Here is a 15,171-nt window from a genome sequence, read left to right as displayed (position 1 = left end):
TTGAATTCAGAATATTCTGCAAACATTGGTGTTCATCAAATATATTTTAATATTAAAAAATATGGTTTTTTAAAAATATTTATTTAATGTTTTTATGTACTGATAGGCTTTATAATTTTATACAACAGATTTAGCAAAAAGACTAATTCAAATTTAGTGTTTAGTCACAAAAATTGTTTTATAAATGGTTAAATCATTTAAATCTTTATTCAAACAGTTATTTGTGCACTAAGAGTTACCAGTTTTGATAAGCACACTTTTCATATGTCTAAAATCCATAAAATTGTTTTTTTTTTTGCATTCCTTTATCTGGTGATGTGTGGCATGGGATGCAGATATTATTGTATGGTGTGGTGTACCCATAGGCTACGAGTCACAGCTGAGTTTTCATAAACAAATATTTTTTTTTTATTATTTCATGTTTCAGAAAAAGAAAATCAATTAATCTTTGGTAACAACAAACATTAAAAATAAAATCTCTAAATCCAGGCAAAATATTCTTCACTGCTTTAAGAGACAAAAAACATAATGTAAACTGGTAAATCAACACAACACTCATTGTCACATTGGAATTGTCACATTCTGACAATGTTTCTACTTATGTTTTATTGTATATTACCTGTTTGACAATGACTTATGGCAATGGTTGAAATTAATTCATGGACTGTATTACTACTGTTTTGGCAGCATTTTGGGTGACATAAACTTTTGTTTTAATTCCTTTCATCAGTTTCAGAGGTTCAAAAATAAACACAAAAAATATTGAATCAAGTTGGTGTTTCCAAAAAAGAATTTTCATGCATTTATTCAAAGTGTTTTGAAGCTTAAAATTAGATTTTGCTCAGTATCATTATGTTATAAATTAATTGAAATTATTATTACAACAATAGGTGGTTGAAAAGTAATTAGTTATTATAAAACTGATATAAAATTTGTTAAAATACTGATTACATGTTGGAAAAACTGGTAATAATTTAGTGTATGCATTAACATTTTTACTGCCTACTTAACCTAGTTCATTGTTGTCCTTTAGAAACAGCTGATGCATTGTAAACAAACATGGCTGAGAAGTTGTCTGTTTATGAGCAAGTTAAGTTGTTTTGCGTTATGAAGTGTGGAAATATATTATTTTAGTGCAAAGAAATGGTATAGAGAGAAGGGAGTAAATGCTTGTATACATCCAGAGACAATATGGAACTGTCATGCAAGCTGATGACCGTGGGTTATGTGAAAGACGTAAGAAGTGGCCGCCCATGCACATCAAGGAAAATGTGGTAATAGTTCAGGACATTTTTACTCGTAGCCCAAAAACATCAACACATCAGGCAGTCAAAGTGAACAACAAGTGAATGGTGTTGCATAAGGAACTAGATTTTTGCCCATGGAACCCTCATCATGCACATAATAATAATGTTCTAATTCGAGGACTACATAGGATTACATAGGATAGCAAAGTTTGATTTTGGTGAATTAAAGAAATCTATATGATTGTTTTGGTATAACATTTAATAGCAGAATGAGCCGGTTTAGTTGTATGTGATTTCTAATATTTACAGAATCAGTATCGTCTGTTAAAGGTCATAAATACTTACTTTTGAAACAATTGGTGATTTTATTTAACTTCAAGAGATTGGGATATGGGCAGATTGCGGCTAATCTTACAGTAAGTACTTACAGGAAATAAATATTTCCTTTAGCTTTAATATTTACAACCCTTTTAATGCGTTAAACCAGGCCTCAGATATGCCAAATGACTGTTGAGAAATAATTGTTAAAGCACTATTCCAATGAGAAATCTAATTGTTTTTTCTATAAATAAAGTAAGTTTAGTAAAGATATATTTTCATCTTTTTTACATTCAAAATCAACTTTATGGATTTTAGGCATACCGAAACTTGAATTGTGCACACTCTTGGGTAGCATTTACTCAGAAATAGTGTTGTATATTTAAGGCAAATTTCCTTTAAATGTCAAAAAAGTATGCATAGTTGAGAGGTATATTTTAAGTAAAGTAACTTAAAAAATGTTCACCTTCTTATACAAAAGCTTCAAGGAGGATTAATAATCTTATATAATTTAATAGGGACTACCCTTAAGAATGTTAAAAAGTATAAGATACATTTAAATTTAAATCAAAGGTTAGATTTTATAGACAATCTTTTCAACAACAATCTATGATAAACTGTATGGAGTGGTATAATTCTTTTCAAGGAAACACATTTTTGTGTATTAATTGCACATAAATTTCTTAATTTAATATATTTTAAATATACATTTTCAACTATATACTACTTTTGTGAATAATTCCTGAAAGTTTCTCTAAAATAACTGAAACTACACGTGGGTGTGCAAAAGTTACTTTCAGTACACCTACAATGCATAAAATTTATCTCTTATTTTTAAGTTTGATTTTGATTATCATGAGGACATAAATAGACTAATAACTTTTCAAAAACATTTACTAAGGAAAAACACTTAATGATCTACATCCATAGTAAATTATTGGAAGTGGGGTGGTGGAAACAACAGTTTATTGTTCTACTGCCTTAATTGGGCACGAATACATAGACAACTCCCTGAAATTATCAAACATACTTAATGATAAACATAGTTAACATATGGAACATATTACTTCATGTCGCTGTTTGTGTATTCATACTCTTAGCTATCTAATGTACATGTTTATTTCAATCTCAACATTCATAATTGAAAAGTAAATTATCTGTACCATGTAACTGTCACTTTCTAATTAGAAAAATATTCCTATTAATTTTTGTCTTTTGCTATTGTGTTTTTTATTGTGTCATTTGAAAGTTCAATTTCATTCACTTCACTATGTTTAGATTTTCCATGGCTAATAAGATGGATAGGTGGAACTATTAATTTATCCCTACTCATTAAAGCTAGTCAGCATGAATTTTGAAACACTTTCTTTTCATTTGGCACATCTTCATTAGTGTTCATTTTATTTTTCCCAATAAGGTGCTTGTATTAGTGGAATTATCTTTTTGTTCTTTATGTAAAAAAAAAAAAAAAATACTTTTTGTAATTTATGTGATCAAGTAATATTTTGTTTCTTTCATTCCTTTTATCTATAACAGGTTCCTGTTTTTAAATCACACAAATTAGTTAGATTAATTGTATTTATTTACTTTTTAAATATTACAATAATTGGATACGTAAATATTTTGTAAAACTTACAAAAAGTTCATGTGGAATGGAAAATATGATTCTTTCTGGAATAATGGGATCAACTAAGTGGAATTGTGTCACAAAAAACCCAATATCTTGGATGCCAGTGATGATGATTTCTATTAAGTTGTTTTGTTTCTTAAAGGAGTGAGATAAGAATGGTGGTGTCATGGGTCAGAGATTACAGACAGTCAGCCAGCCAACAGCAGTCAGTATGCAGGGGCCGAATGTGCTGTTAATTTAGGTTAGCATATTTACTTTCTAGAATGTGGACAATTATCATTTTTCTGTTAGCCTGCCACACTGTGTGTGCGATTCCAGAACAGAAAAAGTAAGTTACTATAGTGTTTTATTTTGTAGCTTAATGTGTAGTTTAGGTGTAAGTTAGTAATATCACAGTATTTTCTTTGGCCTTGAATTTTTTTTCTTGTTGACATCATTTGTACTTTCACTCAACAAAAAAAAAACTTTACAAGTTCTATTACAAATTTAGTAGAAATAATTGTTAGATGTCGACAAAACAAGAAATCATTAACAAAACGTTATTATTGAAAAGTGTTTATATAATTGTTTTTTTTTATTGTTTAATTTTTAAATATTAAAAAAATGTTGCTATTTTTAAATTAAAGTCATATTATTTGTTTAAGTTGATATTAATTTTGAGACACGATTTTAAAGTAAAAAACACAGAGAGACAAACATCAAACAAAGTTAGGTTGGACATATATTCATATGATATGTTTTGTTTGTTTTTACATATACTATCATTTCCTAAGTTGTATAATTGAAAAAATAAAGTTTTCAGTGTCTCGCTACAAGTAATAAAATATAAAAAACACACTGATGAGTCAAAAATACATTAGTCTTTTATAATTTAACCTATACAAGCTATATTGGTGTCATAACAAATCAAGAAACCACCCTTGAACACAAAACTAAAGGCAAGAGATGAAAGTTATGGACATTTTCCTAAAGCAATATTGTCTTCTACAGGGAGCACATGGAAGTAGCACTACAGGTACTCAGCAGTCTGTAATAACTTTGTATCAACTGACAACACCACCTGTATATTTCTTTGCCACTTCAATCACCTTTCTTTACATAAAAAAATTGCAGAAAAAATCTTATGTATGTTTTTTTTCAGCTAGAACAATGTGATGAACAGCAAAATGAAAACAACTAAGACAAATAAAGAAAATAACTTCTCACGATTCTGCAGATGATTTCTCTGCGCTGTTAACAGTCTTGCACCAAAATGTTGACAGAATCAGAAATAAAATTTAAATTTTAAACCACCTACTGCAAATCATTAACACTCACATAGTTGTGCTTACAGATTATGGATTGAGGCAAGACTGTATTATTTACACTTGTCTTGACAACTATTGCCTTGTAACTGAATACAGTAGGAAAACTATCTGAACAAAGGTGTTGCAATTTACTGTAAGAAGTCCATAAGACCTCATGTGGAGTTTTATTTCCATAATACCTGTACAACATCTCAGAAAAAATCTTGTATGTGAAGTGGCTATGGTGTGAATGAAGACTAACAATCAATATGCATACATAATTGGTGTCTACCGACCTAAGAACATATTGTTAAATTGCCTTGGATGTTATCTCATCAATACTAGATAAGATTCTGACCTGGAAGAGTCCAGCTTGTTGATGGAAACATCAAAATAGACTGCCTTAAACTGGAACATGACCAAATCCTCCTCAGTGAACTTCTTAGCTACAACATGAACAGAATTCTTCTCCCTCCTACTAGAATTACTCATGAGTAAAAATCATCCATTGACTGTGTTTGAATGAAACTAGAACAGAATAAATTTCAGTAAGTATTCTGGACAAAAAAAATTGTAGCAAAGACAACATACAGTATTAAAAAAATATCTTAGCAAACAAGAATTGGCCTAATATCCGCAACACCAAAGGTATTGTTTTAGCTTATGACCATTTTTCCAACACCATAGCTTCAGCATTAAATAAATCATATCATATCAAACCAACAAACAGTGCAAGAAAATGAAAAAATGTGCAATATGGAAACTGAAAAGATAAGAAAACATTTCTAAAAGAACACAAAATATATATTTTTTGACAAACTTAATGGAGCACAAGGAGGCTGCAGCTAAAAGGAAAAAGACTTATGACCTGGAACTGAAAAAACTTAGAGGGTATGCTACAGCTAATCAAATAGGATAACAGGATTTCGGACATTTGCCATCGTTATAGGTTACAAAAGGTATAACACAATTTTTTGAGAATTGGAATCTATTCTCTTTGTCTGGTGGGGAAGGTATTAATACATAGAAAAGTAAAGAACAGAAGGAAGAAAAGGGTTCAAAAATACTCAAAAGCTGCTTGGATTCCAGTTCAGGCGTTGTCACTACACAGGATGCAAGTCCCGAGCACAAATCACAAGTACTAGGACCACAATCACACATCACACTAGCACAGGCTACAGTGGGATACTAACAAGAATGTTGATGTTGGCTCTTTCATCGGCATCATGTATGGTCATCTGAAACAATGGGACAGGAAGGCGATAGTCAGGGGGAGAAAGGGTAAAGGCAAGCCGTTTCTGGCTCTAAGTTTTGGTCCTAGGTCTTATTGTAATGGTGAGTGTACGAATTTTGTTTGTTTTGTTTAATTGTTATTATCTTTTTATAATTGTTTCCTAGTTAGTTCTTTTTCTTAATATTGGTACTCAAAGTGGTCTAACTCCAACCGAAGATTGACAGTGGTTGGTCTGCTAATTTTATGTGTGAAGCTTTTTTTCTGCTCCTTATTTTTATATTTATTAATACCTTCTACTCCTGACAAAGATGATAAATTCCAGTCCTTAAAACATTATGTTATCCCTCTTGTAACCTATAACGATGGCAAATGTATGAAATCTTGTTATCCTTCCAAACCTTCCGTCGTTAATAAAAAACTGTACAAAAAGAATAATCAAATAGCTCATTCAGATAATAAGACTAAAACTGTATGGGCAGTTATAAACAATGAAGCAGGAACAAAGGTCTCAGTTGAATGAAAAGAACTAATTATTTACAAGGGGTGGCCAGTTCTAAGGGGTGGTCCACAGAGCCCTGGGGTCTGTTCTTTTCATACTTTTTACTAAAGATCTCCGTAAGTATCTGGAAGAATTTACCACAACCTTTATGTATGCCTTACTTCTGTCTGAAAAATCTGCAGAACAATTAGAGATCCAGTCATATATTGTGATGAACATGGCTGTGCAATACTGCCAATATAAGACCCAGCAAATCATAATGAGCAGCAAAATAGAACAAACAACTCAATTACCTAGTGTTAAGGTAGCAACAGAGGAAAAATACTTGGGAGTGATAATAGGTAGAGAAGTTAGGTGGACATCACATATTGACAATCTATGTATCAATTTATCAATATTAACGGTTGTAGCTCTGTATATTCTGCAGGCGGTAACATTTGTTTACAAGGGTGTACTACCAGAGGTTGAACTATCCATTACTATAACACTTGTTGAGGTGCAGTAAACTTCTATCTTCCTGTGCACCAACTAGCTCTGTTTGAGGAGAAGCCCTCATATATGGGAATAAAGCTGTGAAACCACTTACCAGAAGACGTCAAGAAGTGTAAGGCAAAAAGTTTTAAGAATGGAGTAAAGATATGGCTGCTACAAAATCCCTTGTACACTATTGAAGAGTATCTTGGAAGAGATATTGTATGATATTAAGAAACCTGAAGACCAGTATAAACTTTGTAAATATCAATTTTTATTGTTTAATTACAGCTGTTACATTTCTCCATGAATTTGTAAATAAAGAGTATTGTCTATTGTGCTGCTCCTTGCGAAATGTACAGATAACAATGATTTATTGTTGAATCATTTGCTAGTAAGGTTTAAAGATCTTGATATAGTTATATCAAGATCTTTAAATCTAGTTAGGGCAATTATGCTATGAGAATAATTATATTTTTTCAGATTTAAGAAAACTCTCCTTAGTTGTCACTTAAGGATTATTTATGCTTTTATGATAATAGTTATAATTAAATTGTGAAGCAACCCTCCTTCTTCTTCAATTTTGTAGGTTCAAAACTTGACTCATTCAAGGCATTATACTTTTTTCACATTTTAGAAATAGTGTAACCTTTATTCAAGTTGTAGACTATTAAAGCAAGCAAATAAATATAAAACAATTATTTATGTGCTAATCCAGTGATTTCTGGTAAAGAAATATTCATGTAATACACATTTGCACATTTTTCCAGAGGGTTCCTGTTAACAGTGCCCAGTTCTCTTTTGACTGGCAGCCAGGAGCTGGTTTGTGTCTCTCTTCACAACAACACAGGACGTGTTTACATATCTCTCAGTCTCCTGGCCACATCAGACAATCATGTCCTGGCAAGCACCTCCCTCACCATCGCCTCTGGTTAGTCAATTTTGCCTTTTTTGTTATTAATAATGCCAGACAGAGGTACTACTGCTTGCTAGTTTCAGTTAATGTTTAGCAATGGAAGCTATAGTAGCACTATTAAAATTGAAAAAAACCCTTATATTCTGACAAATATGAAAAATACAATATAATGAAATGTTAATTTTTCATACAATGTAAAAAAATCTGTTTTGTCATATGTTGTGGTCTTAACCCCTAGCCTGTTCATAAGAAAAAAAATATTTTATTTCAATTTTCTTTCCGTCAATGCACTGCGGCTGTATCCAATACGGATATCAACATTTAAAGTGTGGATTACTGTCGGATCGAAAATTATAGATACCGGAGTTTAAACGTTTATCACAAACTAACTAGTAGACCTTTAATAAAGGGAGTTTCATTAAAACATACCTTGTTTAGTTCTACGTTAAGAGATATAAAGCAAATTATTTACAAACATTAACTTCCAGTGTTGATGTTGGTCAGAATGAAAAACTATATCAGTTTTTGACGCTTTCTTACCAATATGCAACTTTGAAAATTTATAACTAGGACATTAGTAATCCGATTAAGACTAGATTTTTCAAGATAAGTCTATTGTTTTCGAGAGTAAAATTTTAGAATAATATAAAGAAGTTGTTTTTGAATTACCATGTTACCCTATTCTTGACTGGGCGGTTAAAAAAATTGGCAGTGGTCACGTTGTGGGAGCTCTTAAAGTCATTATTTGTGGCATTTAATTTTGTTAACAACTATTTAAAACGTTTAATTTTAAAACCAGATTTAATCAAGCTGGCTTTCTTAATTTACCACAACCAGTCCCTGCTCCTTCGAATGTGCAAACCGCCATACTGTCTTACGTAGCTGTATTAGTAAATAATTGGAATCAGTGTAGAATATACTCAATTCAGGACAAAAACACAGCAACTCAAGCTCAAGACATACTCCAATGATGATTTACTTGTTGAAAATGTGTTTGCATATCGAGTTTCTATTTGAAATTCAAAGTAGCAACTGGTTTTACAAAAACATGACACTTTACACAGACCAATCTGTTATTGTTGCTTAATTTTGAAAACAAGAGAAACATGACATAAAACAGGAGATTAAATATGTATCAATCCACATCAGTATGAGTTGCAGATGTTATAAAACAGTAACGTTTAGTGAATTTGCATTGTTTTTGAGCTGTTAGAATATGGACAAACACTTTTCAATCACTCAAATATGGTTTAATAAATTGTTCTGTTCTAGCAAAGTAATTAAATTGTAATGATAACTGTTCATGTTGTGGGTTATTACAGCCGGATGTGTGGAGCTAACAGTGCCTGACACAGAGGAACGGTTGGCACGACTCGAAGCCCGCCTTCAGTCTCCAGACCCTCAGCTGACTAGTAATGCTCAGGTGGAAGTCCGCCTGCAGAGGAATCCATTGTTAGTACTTGTGTCTACAGACAAGCCTCTGTACAAGGCTGGGCAACAAGTCAACTTCAGGGTGCTCTCTCTTAACCACAAGCTTAAACCTCATAGCAAACAGGTTTTGGATGTTTATTTTGCTAAATTAATCTAGTTTTTATATTAAAACAATTTGTATACGAAAATGTTTTCTTTACAAAATTATTGTTTGCTTAGGATAGATAATTCAGATGCATGTGTAAATAATCTTGATCAGAAAGAATAAAAATTAAATTACATGCACACATTTGTTAATTGATTTTTATGCAGGAAACTGGAAAACGACAATAACCAACCCTTGTGTAGAACTAAGTATATTAAAATTTAGTTTGCGGTTTATCTTATATATTAGTTTATTTTAATATATCCTATGGTGGTAGGGAGGATCGTATGGCTCTAAAATTGTGATAATTCACATTTAAAATAAAAAAAAGTCATAATCTTTTTTTAAACTTTGTACCAGTTAACATTGACAAGTGGAAATAAAAAGAATGCACCCTTATAAGAAATTTATCCTGTGGAATAAAAGGAAAAAATACGAGTCACCCTGAATTTACAAGTGTGATTCACTCCCTATATATGCCCTAAATATAATGCTCCAATATATTCAAAGCTTCAATGATAAGATGTGAATGCTTGTTTAGAATTGTTTCTGCTTTAAATTATTGGCAGTATTGTTAAATAATACTGTGATAACATTAACAGTGTGTCATTTTATAACAGTTAATGGAATATAATGTCAACATTTCATAAATAAATAGTGTGATCCATTTGCTAAACATATACTACAGTATTGCTATAGGTATGGTTCAAAAATATTACCAGGCCGGCTAACGATCATACCACACCTAATTAAAAAATCATCAAACAATAACTAAACAGTTTATATAGGAAATATAAGATTCCTATTTCTGAAACTAGTGCAGGGGTTCAATACTTTTTAAATAATAGTATAAAATTAGTTAGAGTAGATATAAAATAATAATAAAATTAATAACTTCTCTAAGAATCAAAAGGAACTAAAAGTAAATCATATGGATTTATAAGTATACACTTTTATATAATTTTAGTTCCAATTAACTTTTTTCATAAAGAAAAACTCAAACTAAACACTGTACATTGTATACTTATAAATAGATAATTTTTGATAAATCACCATTTGAATGATTCTAAATCTATGTTTCAGTTATTGCCTATATTGTTATTTATTGTTCAGCCTTCTGGGTATTTCCCATGTAACATAAATTATTATCATCAGCAGATTTAGGTGACTTGTCTTTGAAATAAAACAAAAATCATATGTGTGTGTGTGTTTGTGTGTTTAAGTCTATTAATCTTCATGAATGGTAAGAATATTTTCCCTGGTAATATTTCAGATTCCGAGAATCTGGATAGAGACCCCAAGTGGAGTCCAGGTCCAACAGTGGAGGGAGGTGAAGGTCAACCAGCTTGGACTGATACAGCAACAGTTTACCTTAGATAAGGAACCTCTTCTGGTCAGTTTAGGCAAATCCTATTACTATAATATTATTATTAGATAGATACTAGATCAGGCCGAAAAAAGTGTCAAGGTTAAGTAAAATTGAAGTTAAGATTTTCCACTTCATTCCTTAGACTGGAAGTACATTGGAAGGGCAAAAAGGGATGTTTTTGACCAAGGGGGTTCTTAAACTTTATAGAACATATATAGCCTAAACTTGTTGCACCAACACATAATTCATTTGAAACAAAGGTGCTCCTTATAAGTTTTTTTTTTTTTTTTTTTTTTTTTTTTTCTTCTTCCTTGGGGCGGCCTACTGCCATGCACTTAAGCCTCAAGGGCCTTTTGCGCACCCCGAAAACACCATGAGGACTACCAGTCTACAACTTCAGCAGTTCAACAAACCGCCGAAAAACAAACCTATCAAGTCCTCCTGGGAAAACTCGCCACCCTGTTCAAGCTACCAAAGATGGCATACCGCTCTCTTGCTATTGCTGGGCAATCAAAGAGCAGGTGCTCAGCAGTCTCCTCCTGCTCATTACACCTTCCACAGAGCGGATCCTCCTGAAGGATACCAACTCTGTGTAGATGCTTCTTCAGGTGACCATGCCCGTAATGAGGACCAATGACCTTGGAAGACATTGATCTGTTTAATTGAGAGAAGCTCCGAGGCCATCTTGGAGGAAGGTGGACTGTAATACCATTTCTACTCACTCTCAAACCGGATGCAACCTCCACCTTCTCCCATGCTCCGCGCGAATCCATTTCGAGACAACCCTAGAGGATTCACACCTTGGAACACCGCAGAATGGTTTGAGGGCCCGTCATAATTGTTGCTGAGCCCTGGTTGGCCAGGGCATCAGCTCTTTCGTTCCCAGAAATCCCCTCATGACCAGGAACCCAACAAACGGTTACATTGTTGATTCTGGCAAGGGAGGAAACGGTCTGATAGCAATCCCAAACCAGTTTGGATTTGATTGCGCAAGAATCCAGCGCCATCAGCGCTGCCTGACTGTCCGTGAAAATGTTAATCGTCTTGCCCCTATATCGCAGACGAAGATTCTCACGAGCACATTCCATAATGGCTGCGACCTCCGCTTGAAAGACTGTCGGATACGGACCCATAAGAAACCACCAGCTCCTACATGGTCTCACTCCCAGAATTCCAGCACCTGTGCCGCTTTTTGTTTTAGAGCCGTCTGTGTACCATTCGAGCTCCGATGGTGGAAGAGGTTGCTTCCCTCTGACCAATCATCCCTTGAGGGCAAAAAATAATCCTAAAGGGTTTGTCAAAGGAAAAACTTTTGTGGCATCTGATCAGAGATCATATGCAAAAACATCCTCTCCTGTATCAGAGTGCTAATTCTGCAGTGCCCACGCTGCAGCCCGACCAGAATCCCGTCTGCTGAAAGACAGTAGGCAACTCTTCCTGGCCATAGCTCGAATGACAATGTCCAGGGGGGCGAGATTAAAAGACAACAGTCCAGAGCCGCGCCTGGCGCACTAGGAAAGGCCCCTGTGATAGCGAGGCAGGCCATCCTTTGGATACCTGCCAGACGTGCTACCAACCGTTTTTGGCTTCCATTTTTGGCCACCATACGACAGCTCCGTACATTAGTGCAGGTCTGACCACGGAAACATAAAGCCCAGTACAAGAGCCTCGGCTTCAGTCCCAGGGCCCACCTATCACACGTCTGCATTGCATTAGAGACCACTTACCCCTGGCAATGACCCTTTCTAGATGAGGTTCCCAAGTTTAGAAACCCTATCTAGGATCACGCCCAGGTACTTGACTCAGGCTTCAGCTCAAACGGGTGAGCCTTTAATAGAAATGAAAAGAAAAGGACAATTGGTGGGGGTTGACTCCATCTGGTCGCCTCCTGGTAAAGGGCAACCACGGTTTGTGCAAAGTATTCAAGAATTCTGCAGGTCATCCACAACCAGGGTTCCACAGAAGAGGGAGAGAGAACGCCGCCCTGCGGGACAGCCCTCGTAGCCTTTGCACTAACACTTGCTCCCATGAGGGTTGAAACAACAACCCTGTCCGTGAGCAAGTCCCCTATCCAGTCACACACCTGACCATCAACGCCACGTCCCGAGACCGCATTGATAATCGCCTGAGTGGCTGTATTATCAAAGGCACCTTCAATGTCTAAAAAGACTCCTATGGCTACCTCTTTTGCCGCCAGCGTCTTCTCAATCCTGCATACCAATTGATTGCAGGGCCGAGGTCGCATGACTTTCCTGGAGTGTAGGCATGCTGGTTAGGATGCAAAGGTCGCTCCAGAAGAGCTCCCTCCCAAACAAACCTGGCAAACCATTTTCTCCATGGTTTTGAGAAGGAAGGAGGACAGGCATATCGGCCTGAAAGACTACGGCCGATCCCATGCCCGCCCTCCCTGCTTCGGTTTGAACACACTCTGGACACTCTCCAGGGTAGTGGGATGTACTGAGAGCCACGGAGGCTCTGAAACAGTCTGCACAGCTGTGGAAGGAGAATGTCCAATCCCCGCTGCAAGCAAACCGGTCTCACCCCGTCGCCCCAGGAGCCTTGTAAGGGACTGAATGAGTTAATAGCCCACTCAATCCTACTGAAGGTAACAATACGGTGCGCCAGACTCCACTGCGAATGAGTGGCGCGACCCGCATGTCTCCCCTCACTTTCGGGTGGTTGTTCACCCTCATGAACAATACAGTCGGGAAGTGTGTTCCCATCATGACTTTCAGAACTCCTTCCGGCTCAGTAATGTAAACACCTTGATCGTCCTTGAGGACCACCAAGCGGCGAGATGGGATTCTTTGCCAATAGCTTTTGCAGCCTTGCACTGCCCTGCACACTGTCAATATCGGTGCAGAGCTTCTTCCAGGCTAACCTCTTAGCCGTACGAACCTTGCGGTTGTACAGTGCAAGAGCCTCGTGGTAGGTGTCCCAAGTACCCCAAGTTTTGGCTCTCCTTAATAGAGCCCTGACCCTCTTCCTCAAAGAGGTCAATTCAGAGCTCCACCAGGCTACCTTAGAATCTGTTTTTGTTTATAATCGGGCAGCTGAGATCGAAGGAGCCGACAATCGCAGAAGTCAGACCGTCAGCAGATTCGTCAAGCTGCGCCGCGCTGTGAATCCGTTTCCATTAGTGGAATCAGAATCCAGCCGCTTTGCCCTGAGGTTTTCCTTGTATGATACCCAGTTTGTGTTCCTCGGATTCCTATACTGAACTTTTTCCAGCATCTGTTCACGATCTTAAAACAGATGTGAGCATGATCAGGAGAGGGAAGGCTCGTCAGACACATGCCAGCCATGCATTCGACCCAGCCATACCCCCATAAGTTACTTATAAGCCTTTTACAGAGAGAATGACCGTACTCGGTACAGTATTTTTTGTAGACCTCTCCAGCAATCTTCATATTTACTTCACAACTGTCTTCAAATGTTCTACTAAAATGGTTCAATTCGTAAACTTGTTGTTCCTGTATCAAGTTTATTAGCCAAATTAAACCTTTTTACAGCTGATGTCCAGTATATAGTTTCAGTTAAATTATGTTTCGAAAAGGTTATCATTATTTTTCTGAACTTATCCAGAAAAATTGTCTAGGATCTATCTCTTTATAAATCTTATCTTGGACTTTAAAAAAATAACAAAAAAAAAAAAAAAAATAGCTGTATTGGTTTAGCCTTTCTTGAGATTAGAACTTAGCAACATTTAGCAATTAATTTGTGTATTTTATTAAATATAACTTTTACTAAAAAGAATTATTTGTATTACGTATTTACTAAGAATCAAATTAAAAGTTGTTTATACTACTGTTTGACTTCTAAAATATTTAGTTTAATCCAAACCTCTGTGGATCAAATGAGGTGTCAACACTGCTGGGAAGGCTTGTTTACAACCATTTATTCCAATAAGATGTACAGTCATGTGTAACCTTCCAATGTATTATAATAATGATCTAATTCTGATTTATCATCTAAACTTTCCAGTTCACACTGAATCTAAATATTGCAAACACAATAACATTTAAAGACATTTGGCCTCACTGGGGAGTACTACATTCAGTCAACAGACTTTAAACCAAACACTTTGTGTCAAACTTATATGATACTCATGATCTAATTCTGATTTACTTTAAACATAAACAAAAATGTATATGTGTATAAGGTAACTTAAGTTGGCTGCTTTGGAATATTTAGAATGTCTGAGTTGATTTGAGTTAGTCTTTACATTCCAGTGTTAAACACATAGTTTCAAGCAGTTAGTACAAGCATCAGTTGTGTTTTTTATTAATTACAACAAAAACGGTTTTATATACATATAGTAAAATCTCTTGTAGCTAATTAGTTTACCAAAACTGTAGAACATTCTAATTGTATGTATTGTAATTCATAATTAAACTTTGAAATTTTGCTGTTTTTTCTAGGGGCAGTGGAAAATTAAGGTTCAACACACATCTTCAAAGATCACTGAGACCCGGTTTTTTGTTAAGGAGTATATTCCTGCTAAATTTGAAGTTACTGTTGATGCTCCTACTGAAATCTTTCTAGATTCAGAGAATGTTTCTTGGCATATTTGTGCAAAGTATGTATCACAGTGGTATCTATTTTGATAAGCCTAGTTACCTATA

General features: G+C 35.1%; 2 protein-coding genes across 3 annotated transcripts in view; one reads left to right on the top strand and one right to left on the bottom strand.

Moving 5' to 3' along the window:
- Positions 1-3,286, bottom strand: part of LOC124354887 (cytochrome P450 CYP12A2-like) — a 47,834-nt gene extending 44,548 nt beyond the window's left edge. Inside the window, exon 1 of the mRNA XM_046805664.1 lies at positions 3,202-3,286. Coding sequence (XP_046661620.1) covers positions 3,202-3,212 — 11 coding nt within the window. The 5' untranslated portion in view covers positions 3,213-3,286. The remainder of the gene's footprint in view (positions 1-3,201) is intronic.
- Positions 1,508-15,171, top strand: part of LOC124354886 (pregnancy zone protein-like) — a 58,111-nt gene continuing 44,447 nt past the window's right edge. Inside the window, exons 1-6 of one of the 2 annotated variants that reach the window (XM_046805661.1) lie at positions 1,508-1,663; positions 3,338-3,523; positions 7,456-7,616; positions 8,924-9,156; positions 10,451-10,570; positions 14,968-15,125. In XM_046805661.1, the coding sequence (XP_046661617.1) occupies positions 3,459-3,523; positions 7,456-7,616; positions 8,924-9,156; positions 10,451-10,570; positions 14,968-15,125 (737 nt within the window). In that variant the 5' untranslated portion in view covers positions 1,508-1,663; positions 3,338-3,458. The remainder of the gene's footprint in view (positions 1,664-3,337; positions 3,524-7,455; positions 7,617-8,923; positions 9,157-10,450; positions 10,571-14,967; positions 15,126-15,171) is intronic. The other variant, XM_046805660.1, reaches the window with a different exon arrangement.

The sequence above is a fragment of the Homalodisca vitripennis genome, chromosome 2, assembly GCF_021130785.1.
Source record: "Homalodisca vitripennis isolate AUS2020 chromosome 2, UT_GWSS_2.1, whole genome shotgun sequence".
NCBI lineage: Eukaryota > Metazoa > Arthropoda > Insecta > Hemiptera > Cicadellidae > Homalodisca > Homalodisca vitripennis.
Note: the sequence above shows the minus strand (reverse complement) of the source record. Positions and strands in the feature narration are given on the sequence as shown.